Source organism: Poecilia formosa, unplaced genomic scaffold (genome assembly GCF_000485575.1).
Source record: "Poecilia formosa unplaced genomic scaffold, Poecilia_formosa-5.1.2 Scaffold754, whole genome shotgun sequence".
NCBI classification, from domain to species: domain Eukaryota; kingdom Metazoa; phylum Chordata; class Actinopteri; order Cyprinodontiformes; family Poeciliidae; genus Poecilia; species Poecilia formosa.
In genome coordinates this window covers 24392-35663 of record NW_006800693.1, presented here as the reverse complement: position 1 = coordinate 35663, position 11272 = coordinate 24392, and the positions used below count along the sequence as shown (strand labels likewise).

General features: G+C 43.7%; 1 protein-coding gene across 3 annotated transcripts; it reads left to right on the top strand.

Moving 5' to 3' along the window:
- Positions 1-2116: 2116 nt before the first annotated feature.
- Positions 2117-7322, top strand: LOC103131392 (zinc transporter ZIP1). 3 transcript variants are annotated; one of them, XM_007543023.2, is made up of 5 exons: positions 2117-2509; positions 2922-2973; positions 3442-3666; positions 3771-3901; positions 6038-7322. In XM_007543023.2, exons 3-5 carry the CDS (start codon positions 3489-3491, stop codon positions 6713-6715), a joined length of 987 nt encoding a protein of 328 aa, XP_007543085.1. In that variant the 5' UTR covers positions 2117-2509; positions 2922-2973; positions 3442-3488; the 3' UTR covers positions 6716-7322. The 3 variants fall into 3 exon arrangements, with proteins under 3 accessions (XP_007543085.1, XP_016522106.1, XP_007543084.1); XM_016666620.1 differs by lacking the exon at positions 2922-2973 and having other exon boundaries at positions 3460-3666; XM_007543022.2 differs by lacking the exon at positions 2922-2973.
- Positions 7323-11272: the final 3950 nt, after the last annotated feature.

Sequence of the window (11272 nt, the reverse complement as noted above, 5' to 3'; positions counted from 1 at the left end):
GGTGTAGTTTTGTGAAGATTACTTACCATCACATTCTGTGTCCCGTCACCGAAGCCCTGCAGTTCGGGACGGAGTTCTGAGATCTCAGGGAGTCATCCGCTTTAGTCAGCGCTAACCAATCAGAACACGTCTTACATCGCTCGTCCTTAAGCCCCGCCCAGAATGTTCATGTAAGCTTCGCCAAAGCAAATAAAGTTGCATAAGCAAGAAAACGAGTTCAATCGACAAAAAAGTTTCAACCAAAAAAAAAACAAAGAAATTAAAAAAAAAATAATGATTAGGGCTGTACAGTGGCGCAGTTGGTAGAGCTGTTGCCTTGCAGCAAGAAGGTTCTGGGTTCAATTCCCAGCCCTGGTCTTTCTGCATGGAGTTTGCATGTTCTCCCTGTGCATGTGTGGGTTTTCTCCAGGTACTCCGGTTTCCTCCCAGAGTCCAAAAACATGTCAGGTTAATTGGCCTCTCCAAATTGCCCCTAGGTGTGTGTGTGTGCATGGTTGTTTGTCATCTGTGTTGCCCTGTGACAGACTGGCAATCTGTCCAGGGTGACCCATCTCTTGCCTGAAATGCTCGCTGGAGAGGCACCAGCAGCCCTCCTGACCCCACCAAGGGACAAGGGTGTAAAGAAAATGGATGGATTAATGATTTTTGCTTTGACATGATTTTCTTTTTTATTGAATAATTGTGAAACAAATCTAATGCCATATGCATATCCTAACATAAGAGTGAAAAGCTTTTGTATCTTGTAATATTATTTTAATCCCAGGAAGGTGCCAGAAAAATAACACAAGTTGAGAAACTAGCGCAGCAGCTGCAGAGGATCGAGATAAATGGCTGCAGTTCTTCACTCTTCAACCCGAGGCTGATGACGTGAAGGATTTCCCACCACCTCCGGTAACTCTAAGAAACCTGGGCTGCTGTGGTGGTGCAGGGGCAAAGTACGACCCTCATGCTGAGGCCTTAGTCCTCGTGGTGGTGGTCACAGGTTCGATTCCCAGCCTCTCTCATTAATCTCTTTCCTGGCTACTTTCAAATAAAGGCCACTTTAAAAAAAACAAACAAGAAACCATCTTCAACTGGCAGCCCAAACCCCAATGATGCTAATGCTATGCTAGCTAACCTAATCAAGATAAGCGATGCTTTAGAAAAGGATCAGCCACAGTTGAAACAAAGTGCAAAGATAAAGAAATGATAAAATAAACCATAAAACAACAAAATATCATTGAAAAACTGAGTGAAATCAGGCCTCAGTCGGGTTTAAGACCAATGAGTGAAAACAAGTTTTCAGTGTGTCGGATGTAAAGCTCAACTAGCTGTAGCTGTTGTGACCTTTGACCTGAGTCCTAGTTGTTCTGGATGTGTCCTCTCTCTTAAGTATTAAGGCAACATTTCTGTAACTAAGTTGACTGAAAAACATTTTGGAACAAGTCATGTTTGGGTTTCAACAAAATTAATCTAAAGGTTTTATCAATTCATTCACTATATGAAACAAAATTTCAACAAACAAATACTGATTTTGGAAGAGGAGACCAGACTTTAAGCAATATTTGCATCCAGTTGGACATAAATGACAACATGGAAATTTTCTCCTCTGAAATTATTGATTGGTATTAAATAATTTTTTATGAGGCTCCATAATGTTACAGTTTGTACAATTGTTTTCTTTTGGCAAATTTTTTGTTCTTATGATTTTTTATTGCTCAAAACGTGTTTTTGTTCTTCACCAACACAAACATAAAAACAATCTTCCTGCTGTGACCGTCTCTGTTAGCGCCTCCATGTTTCCTGACCTGGTTGTTCCAGGTTCTGGGAATCGGACTGGGTTTTGGTTCTGGTTCTGCGGGTTGTTGACCTTTCTGGTTAGTGACTGATAAGGAGTGACTCCCACTGTTCCAGGATTCCGACTGGATGGTTCCTCCTCTGCCTGCTGCTGAGGGAAGTTACACACGGTTACACCGGAAAACCGGTGGCATCTTCAAAATAAAAGCACGAGGAAAAACCCAGAGGGAGTTTAATCTGTTTCCTTTAACTGATTTTATACTTGATGCTGAAATACTTTTTTTTTTAAACTTCAACAAATAAAATAATAAGGTATAGTAAAATGTAATGAAATACAAAAGTTGTATCAGGTTTTTTTTCCCTTTTAATTTGAAAACCGGAAGTACGCTGCTGTGTCGTTGCAGGGCGTTTGACGTCAGCTCCTGGTTGAGGCGGGATCTGGTGATGGGAACTGAGTCAGATCTTCCCGGACTGTCCGCCATAAATCCCAGTCAGGAGAAGAACATTCCTCCTGAAAGCAGCTGGGTCACGTGACTGAACCGAACCGGTCCGGGAAGACCAAGATTCGGGAACCTAACGAGTAGCGGTGGGTCGCGGGTTTTCTCGCGTGATTTTTCTTTGGACCAAAGTGGATAAAGTTGTGGTTCGCGTCTGAATCCGCCTGGTTCCGACTGGAAACGGACTGAAGGCTCAGCAGGAAAGTTCTGATGGTTCTGATCCAACTTCAGGTTATGTGAGTACAGATCCAAACTTCTGATTCTGTTTGGGTCATAACTTTTTTAGACAGAACCGTGTGAGTCCAGACTGAAACTCAAAGTTTCCAGATATACGAAGGAGCTAAAATCCCGGTTCTGGTTCTTGTCATAAAATTTGAAGGTTCTGATCCAATCAGTTGCTTTCCATTTCTAGAACCCATCCAGAACTACCAGGAATACTTTGGAACGTTCCGGATCTGGAAAGGGTTCCGGATCTGGATCTGGATCCAGTCCGATTTCTGGAGTTTCAGTCTGGAATCCCGGAATGAGAAACAGGAACTAGATTAAAGCTGCAGCAGCTTTAATAAAAACCTGATTTTTAAAATGGCCTCCATGTTGTGACAGATAATCTGCTGCTAACCAACCCAGTGTTTCTCTTCCGGTCCTCAGGCCTCCTGCCCTGCAGGTGTCTCCCTTCTGCCACACCTGGATTGAATCTGTGGTGATTAACAGCCTTCTGCACTTTTTGATGGTCATGCAATCATTTGAATCAGCTGTTCTGGAACAGAGAAACATCTAAAACATGCAGAGCAGGGGTCTTGAGGAAGCACTGTGCTAACCGCTAATGACCAAAAATAACCAATCAGAGCCAGGAGGCGGGGCTTAGCGCTGCCAACCAGTCTCATGTCTTCACTGCTAAAGTGCTAATGGCAGAGAAACAAGTAATCGCTACAGGAAAGCCGTTTATCTTCTGCCATCAGTGGCTATGATAACTAGCATTAGCATTCCTGACATGCTATGCTAGCTGTAGAGTTTGTAGTTCGCACTGGGATCTTGTCAGCTTTTCCGTCTCAGGTTAAACATATTGACATTGCCAGAAATTATTTTCAGAAAAGTTTCAACCTGCAGCTTTGAAACGCTGGTTTGTTTCCAGAGCCCTGGATGCTAACGGCTGCGTTTGTTCTGACAGATTCTGGTTCCGGTCCAGACTAGGCTGCTGCGGGCTCTGAGGCGGCCATGACGGTCCTGATGCGTCCTGAGGGGGGCCCGGCGGCGCTGCGGGTCGACCCGGCCGACCTCCCGGCTCTGGAGATCAAACTGGTGGCGCTGGTGGTTCTGCTGTCCGTCACGATGCTGTTCGGGTTCGTCCCGCTCTGCGTCGTCAGGGCAGGCGGCCGCTGCGGCGGGGACCCAGGTACTGGCCCGGTTCTGCTCCATCCGGACTCTGGACCAGCCGGCTGAGCGATGCTGAAGGTGTGTGTGTGTGTGTGTGTGTGTGTGTGTGTGTGTGTGTTTTAGAGCGGCGGCGCCGCCTGCTGGCCCTGATCAGCTGTTTCTCTGGAGGCGTCTTCATGGCCACCTGCCTGCTGGACCTGCTGCCCGACTTCCTGCAGAGCATCGGCGAGGCGTTCAGGGACGCTGGGATCAAAGTACGACCAACACCAACAGAAACAGCCCATGCTTACCAGGCCAGGTCTACGGCGCCCCCTGGGGGACATGGAGGATTTTTTAACTACTGAAAGTCTTTCTGCTGTCAGGTTTTTGTAGTTTGCTCAAATCTGGATAATGAGATCAGAAGTCAAACACTGTGTTTCATAAAAACGACTAGTTAAAAAGTTCTGACAGTTTTGATCAGAACCGGCCCAAGGCACATGCAAGTTAAGCAGTTGCTTCAGGCCCCCACACCACCAGGGGGCCCCCAAGAACACCAAGATAACATGATTAAAAATACATGTTTAAAACTACATTAAATGATACAAATTAAATGCTGTTGCACACATAAAAACAACCTCCTAAACTTTAGTGTTAATCAGATTAAAATAATTTGGCACTTAAACATCAAATCATTACCACTGATATAATGAAAGCTAATGATGATGCTAACGCTAGCAGCTGTGTTACACAGGACTGATGAAGCATCTGCTGTCGTGTGTTGGGATGGCCCAGATGAAAATCTAAACGCTATTTTCATTTTCAAAACCAAACATGACCCAGTCCAGAAGGTCTCTCGGGATCTCTGAAGGTGTTTTTTGTTTTTGGTTTGTTTTCACTGACTGGAGATAAAATGGAGCCGGATGGATTTGCTGATTTACTGCGAGGAAACGCAAAGGAAGAACATTCCCCTTGTCCACTGGGGGGCGCCGTACTGATCCTGTTTGGTGGACAAGAGTCATACAAATCTGAAAAGTGAGGCCTGAATATGTAAACATGGTGGTGGCAGCATCATGCTGTGGGACAGGGAAGATGGATGGAGCTAAATCCAGATCTCAGAGGAAAACCTGTTGGAGCAGCAGGGGGCCAAGGTGCGGTCCGGGGACCTTTTGCAGTCCTCTGAATGATTTTAGCTCTAGAATGGAGCAAACATGGCGGCTGATGCAAACAAACACTTTCCCATCTTTTAGGTTTTCATTTTTCATAGATTAAATTCTTTTTTTAATCAAGCTTCTTCATTCGTCATCATTTTGGAGTAAAAAAATCTAAACTTTAAGGCCAAAATTTCTAAACTGTCACTAATTTTTAGATTATTTTCTAAAAAAAAAAAATCAGACTTTTTAAGAAAATGTTTAAAAACATCGTCCATCTTTAGTATTGACATGGGGAGGATGAAGATTTATATCTGTAAGACCTTTTCCTTCACCCAGGTTCTGGTTCTGGTTCTGGTTGGAAGCTGATCAGATGTTCCAGCCGAGTCACATGACGGCTCACCTGGCGCTCAGGTGAGCCGTCATGTGACTCGGCTGGAACACGGATGTTTTACGACCCTTGACCTCAGCAGATGAAACATCTCACAGCTGATGGTTCTGAGCCCAGGAACCGGCCCGTTCTGGTCCTGGCAGAACCATTTAATCCAGGAGTCTTCAATGTTTTTCAGTGTACATTTTTTGATAATAAACTAGATTTAGTGCTGCACCACAGAGCATCCAATAGGAATGTTTAGCTTCTTTATGTTTTCATTTTAAACACAACGTGTTGGAGAACTTTTAACATTATCAACATGAACGTCTCCATTTCTGACTGTAGCAACTATTGGACCCCTACAATCACCACTAACAAGTTAGCAGCTAAGCTAGCATGCTAGCAGCAAGGAAACTAGCATGCTAAACAGTTATTTCATTTTCTAAACATTGTTTACATATAATGGGTTGATGGAATGATAAATATTAGTTAGTAAAGGTTTTATGGGAATCATTTCCATGAGCTTCATGAACGTTAACAACCTGGAATTAAACTAATTTCCTGCTTCCTTCATTTATCAGGACCGTTTTAGCAACACCTCATTAAATATACTTTAAACTGCTTTTAATTATGTTAAATTATCTATCAAACAAAACCATGTGATCACACCAGTTTGTTACATGTTGGATTTATGTTCATGTGTATTCAAGGACGTAACTTTTAATTTGACAAAATATACAAAAAAATGTGTCAGATTGAAAACCTCAGCTTTCCATACACGGAATACTGGTTCTGTTAGTTACTCTGGTTGCTACTGGTCCAGTTGCAGAGAGCTGCTGGGTTCTGGTTCTGTTTGGTTCTGGTACCGAGTGGTGTGTTTGCTGTTCCAGCTCCAGTTCCCTCTGCCGGAGTTCATCGTGGCCATGGGTTTCTTCCTGGTTCTGGTTCTGGAGCAGATCGTCCTGGCCTTTAAGGACCAGTCTCCGCCCCAGCTGGAGGAGCGCCGGGCCCTGATGGCGGACTCCGGCGTCCAGACGGCCGGCGGCGGCCTGGCCCAGCGCCGCAGAGGCTCCGCAGAGCCGGCGGGTCCCCTGCACGCCGCCCCGGGCTCCCAGTCGGCGCTGCGGGCCTTCGTGCTGGTGTTCTCGCTGTCGCTGCACTCGGTGCTGGAGGGGCTGGCGGTGGGGCTGCTGCAGCGTGGCCAGGAGGTGCTGGAGGTCTGCCTGGCGCTGCTCATCCATAAGAGCGTCATCGCGTTCTCGCTGAGCGCGGCGCTGTCCCAGGGCCGGCTACGGCGCGCCGTGGTGTCCGGCTGCCTGCTGACTTTTGCTGTCATGTCGCCGCTGGGCATCGCGCTGGGCGTCGGGCTCACGGAGAGCCGGATGTCGCCGCAGCACAGGCTGGCCCGCTGCACGCTGCAGGGGCTGGCGGCCGGCACCTTCCTCTACATCACCTTCATGGAGATCCTGCCGCAGGAGCTGGCTGCCGGCCGCGGCCGCATCCCCAAAGTGGCCATGATGCTGCTGGGCTTCGCCGCCGTCACCGGGGTGCTCTTCATCAAGCTGTAACCATGGCGACGGGGAGAACCAGAACCTCTGGCTTGGACTGATGGAGGAGGGCATCTGTCTGTTATACAGGATCTTTGTTCCAATGACGGTCAGAGTTTTACAAAGGGAATTTTCATCAAAGTGATAATTCTCATAAAGTTCTTGGGGTTTAACTAAAGGAGGTGAATCAACCTGCTGCTGCCACGGTCATAAACCAAACATGATCACTTCCTGTAAAACATGACAACTTCCTGTATGGCGCCAACATCCAATCCCCAACGAGAATATTCAACATTCATGACGTCACTTTGTGTATTTGTACAACCAGCTATTATAAATGTCTCATAATTTAAAACAATCCTGGTCCAGATGTTTTCAGAGTCCGGAGGAAACATCAGCATTAGGCAAAAATCACCAGAAACCACAGCGCCCCCTGTTGGACTGCAGAGTGGAGTACAGATGGATAAAAACAGAAATAGTTTTAGATAAAAAAAAGATATAAGTATTTATATATTCTGCTTTTATTTTACTGATTAAATGTTTGTTTTTTCCTCTTTGGTTTATTTCTGCACCCTGACTGAATATTCTGTATATTCTATTAAAAAACATCAGCCCTTCTGGTTCTGGAGCCTGAGACCAGCTGCTCACATCCTTTCCAGAGGAACATGAATCCATCCATCAGATCAAACACTTCGATGTCCTGATTAGAAAAATTCAGAATCTGTTTGGTACTGAAATCGCAGGCTGAAGTGACCCAGTTCATATTTTTTGTCAAGTCGGATTTCACACTTCCAGGTAAATGTGACCTGCATGCGTTCTGCAGTGTGAACTTTAAACGACCTGAATGTGTCCCGCAAGCGCAGTAGCGTCATCTTTTCAGTCTTCTGCCAACCGCCATGAAAAGAAGAAGCGCTCAGTTTGCGGAAGTAAACATGGAGGCTAACGGTGGAGCTTAGCTTACATGCAGTCCGTCATGGTTGTTTTTCTTCCCGCTTGGCCATCAAGGCGCAGAATAGAGACATTTATTGAGAATCAGTGACGTTCAGGTCGGATGAATGCGACCTGGACGTCGGGCCACATTTGACTCGGATACCCAAGTGGCCTGGGTCGCTTTCGGAAAGAATCGGACCTGCGTTGTTCAGACTGTCATGAGAAGATTGGATACAGGTCAGGCTGCAGCGGCACCACATCAGTTTCCCTTCTGATAAAAACATAACATCGTTTTTCCCCCACATGACCTGATTAGTTATCAACCATCTGATGCGCTTACCAAAATATTCACCAACATACAAAAACGTTAAATAATCTCAATAATTATTGTTTGCGCTATTCTGTGCGTTTCATTTCCATTACCAAAATAAAATAAAAAGGGACTCAAAGACCGACTGACCATCAGAGCAGGAGTTTAAATCAGCTCATCAGCTTCCGCTGTGATTAATAATCACAAGATAAACATCCAGCCTGAAGGCCTGATTTAACGGACTGAATCAGGGCCGTGCAGAGACCACTAATGGGGCAGGTGCTCAAGCACCCTCAGGCCCCCCCTCTGCACGTGCCTGGACTGAATGTTACGTTTTTAATGTAAACTCTGCTCGGCAAGCGGGACGCAGGCGGTTGCCACAGCAACGGGTGTGTTTAAACGACAGAGTAAAAAGGTCCTCATGGTTCAGAGCTGATCACCTGTTCAGGTTGTTCTGTTTATCTGTTCAGCCGCTGTAGTTTCTGAACGTTCAATAAACACCTCGTTCGTCTGAGTTTAAACAAACATCACATTGGACAAACTTAGTTCATTTAGTATTTAACAAACATGAACTTAATACAATTAAGATTGTCTAATATTTTAAAACTACTCTCTAAAAAGTGTATTTGGGCTGCAGTTCATCTTATGGACTTATTTACATTAATTTCACTTAATTCTTTTGCTTTTGCTATGACAACTATATGTCTGACCAACCCAATTTATTATGATCATACAACTCGATTCACTAAGGGTGCGTTCACACTGCAGCCTGAAGTGACTCAATTCCGATTTTTTTGACGTTTTCATGGCAGTGTGAACAGCACAGGTCGGATTCTTTTTCGAATGTGACCCATATCTGATACGTATCCGATTCTAATGCGACCTAACGTCCAGGTCGCCTTCATCCGAACTGAACGTCACTGACTCTCAACAAATCTCACTGTTCTGCGTCCTGATAAGCGCAAGCGGGAAGAAAAACAACAACCATGACGGATTATATGAGGATTAAGTTGTTGATATGCTGCTCCGGCCGGACAACAACTTTAAATATGTAAGCTAAGCTCCACCGTTAGCCTCCATGTTTACTTCCGCAAACACTGAGCACTTCTTCTTTTTATGGTGGTTGGCAGAACACTGAGAACTCTGACGCTATGGCGCCCTCTACTGCGCATGCGGGACACTTTCAGGTCGTTTGCCGGTTCACACTGCAGAACGCATACAGGTCGCATTTACTGGCAGTGTGAACGGCCCTGGCAAAAAAATCAGAATTGCCAAAAAATCGGAATTGAGTCACTTCAGGCTGCAGTGTGAACGCAGCCTGAGTCCTTCCAACTCAATTTGCTAAGTTTTTATAACTTAATTCATAAGGGGGTTTAACATGACAAATTTAAGTCACTCTTACTCAAATCATTTATTTTGTTCTAATAAACATTTAAAATCTCTTTAACTTAATTCTACAGAAAGTCAACTCAAACTTTTAATTAGTTCCAAACTAAATATTTTGGGTTGCAGACTTCTTAGTTTGCAGCCTAATGCTCTTTTTACAGTGTCATCTAAATACACTCTAACTTAAAAGTTACAGATCTTTTCCTTAAAGGACCTTTTTACTTTGACTTTACTTGAAATAAGTTTGATACCAGATCTGTATCCCACGTCTGACACCATGACTCAAGCTCAGCAGGGACAGATTCCTGGGTAAGCGACCGTGGCTCTGTGGGAAGAGTTGTCACCTTGTGATCGGAAGGTTGTAGGTTTGATTCCCTGCCTGTCAATGTGCCTTAACCAATCTGTGTATCAGTGGGTGAATGTGACTCTAGTGTAAAGTGCTTTGAGTGGTCAAAATGACTGGAAAAGTGCAATATAAGTTCATTTACCATTTTTTGAAGTAAACTAAGTGATTTGAGTAAGACTGACTTAAATCTGTTATTTTAAACATACTTAATAAATTTATTTAAAAAATTAACAAATTGAGTTGGATGATTATAATATATTGAATTGGATAAACTTAATAAATTAAGTTGGATAAACTTAATTGAATTACTTGTTACCCATAGAAGCAATTAAATTAAGTTGGTTCAACTATTTTCTTTTTAGAGTGTAACTTGCTGCTCTCTGGCATTGAGCTCAGAGTCTGAGAGGATTTTCCTCCATCAAACATGAGATTTATTTTTGTCTCTTATTTAGTGGAAATATTCACGTTGAGACTTTCTCCAAAATGAAAACCTTTATCAACCTTTACTGTTGAACATGAGGCTCTCCCAAATCACATTGAAATAAAATCCAGTCAACATTTGAGGTGATTCCTCTGATCCTGTTGGAGGAAAAAATCCCAACTTCATGGGAGGAGCTTTAACCTAACAGAGCTCTGTGGTTCCTCCTGTCAGGCTGAAGTTTGATCTACCTTAATAACACCAGCTGCTGACTGAGAAACCAGTAACCTGCTCCCAGTGTCAGAATCTCACTGAACTGCCCAGGTTTTCTATCACTTTTATTTTCCCATCTGGGAAAAGAAAAATATTCACATGCTTGGTGACATTTATGGAGAAGGAGGATTACTCATTTTTCAGGATATATGTAATAAGTTTGATGTGCCAGTTACCTTCTTTTTCTTCTACTTACAGTTAAGATCATCTGTAATAGACAGTGGCGTCCCTTATGGGGCCCTCTCACAACACATTGTCTTCAGAAACTGTTCAGTGCTGTTAAATCTACAGCTGAGTTTGTTTCAAGACTAGATCAGTTTTTGTTACCCCAAATGGTAACACTTTATTTGAAGGGGTGTGCATAGACTGACATGACCCATCATAAACATGACATAACATCTGTTATGAACTTAAAGGAGTCTTTATGAATGTTTATGACTGTTGTCATGAAGTGTCATTCGGTAAATAATGACACTTTTAATGCAAAGTTGCTCTAAAAGTTGCATTAAAAGTCCATTAAAAATGCCAACTTTGTATTAAATTATCACAATTTACAAATCAGCAGTGATGGCAGGACTCACAGGCACAATCTAGTGGCAGCACATTGGAAACCTCCACACTTACTCTCTTTACAAGCATGGGTTTTGACATATTTGTACATCATTTATCTAGAACTGTCGATACCTAGAGCTAACAGAGCTAAAAAACCTGCTGTCAAGGCATGGAGCTCACTTCTAGAGACTGTGTGAATTTCAAATGTAAATGTGAGTGGGCTTCTGTCAAGGGGTTATGATTTTTTATTGTTTTATTATTTTTTATATATCCCCTTTTCTATGTTATGTGTATTTTTTTCTACCTTCTGCACACACACATAGGCCTGAACCCCCTCAGCCAAATCATCAACAAGACTGGCTA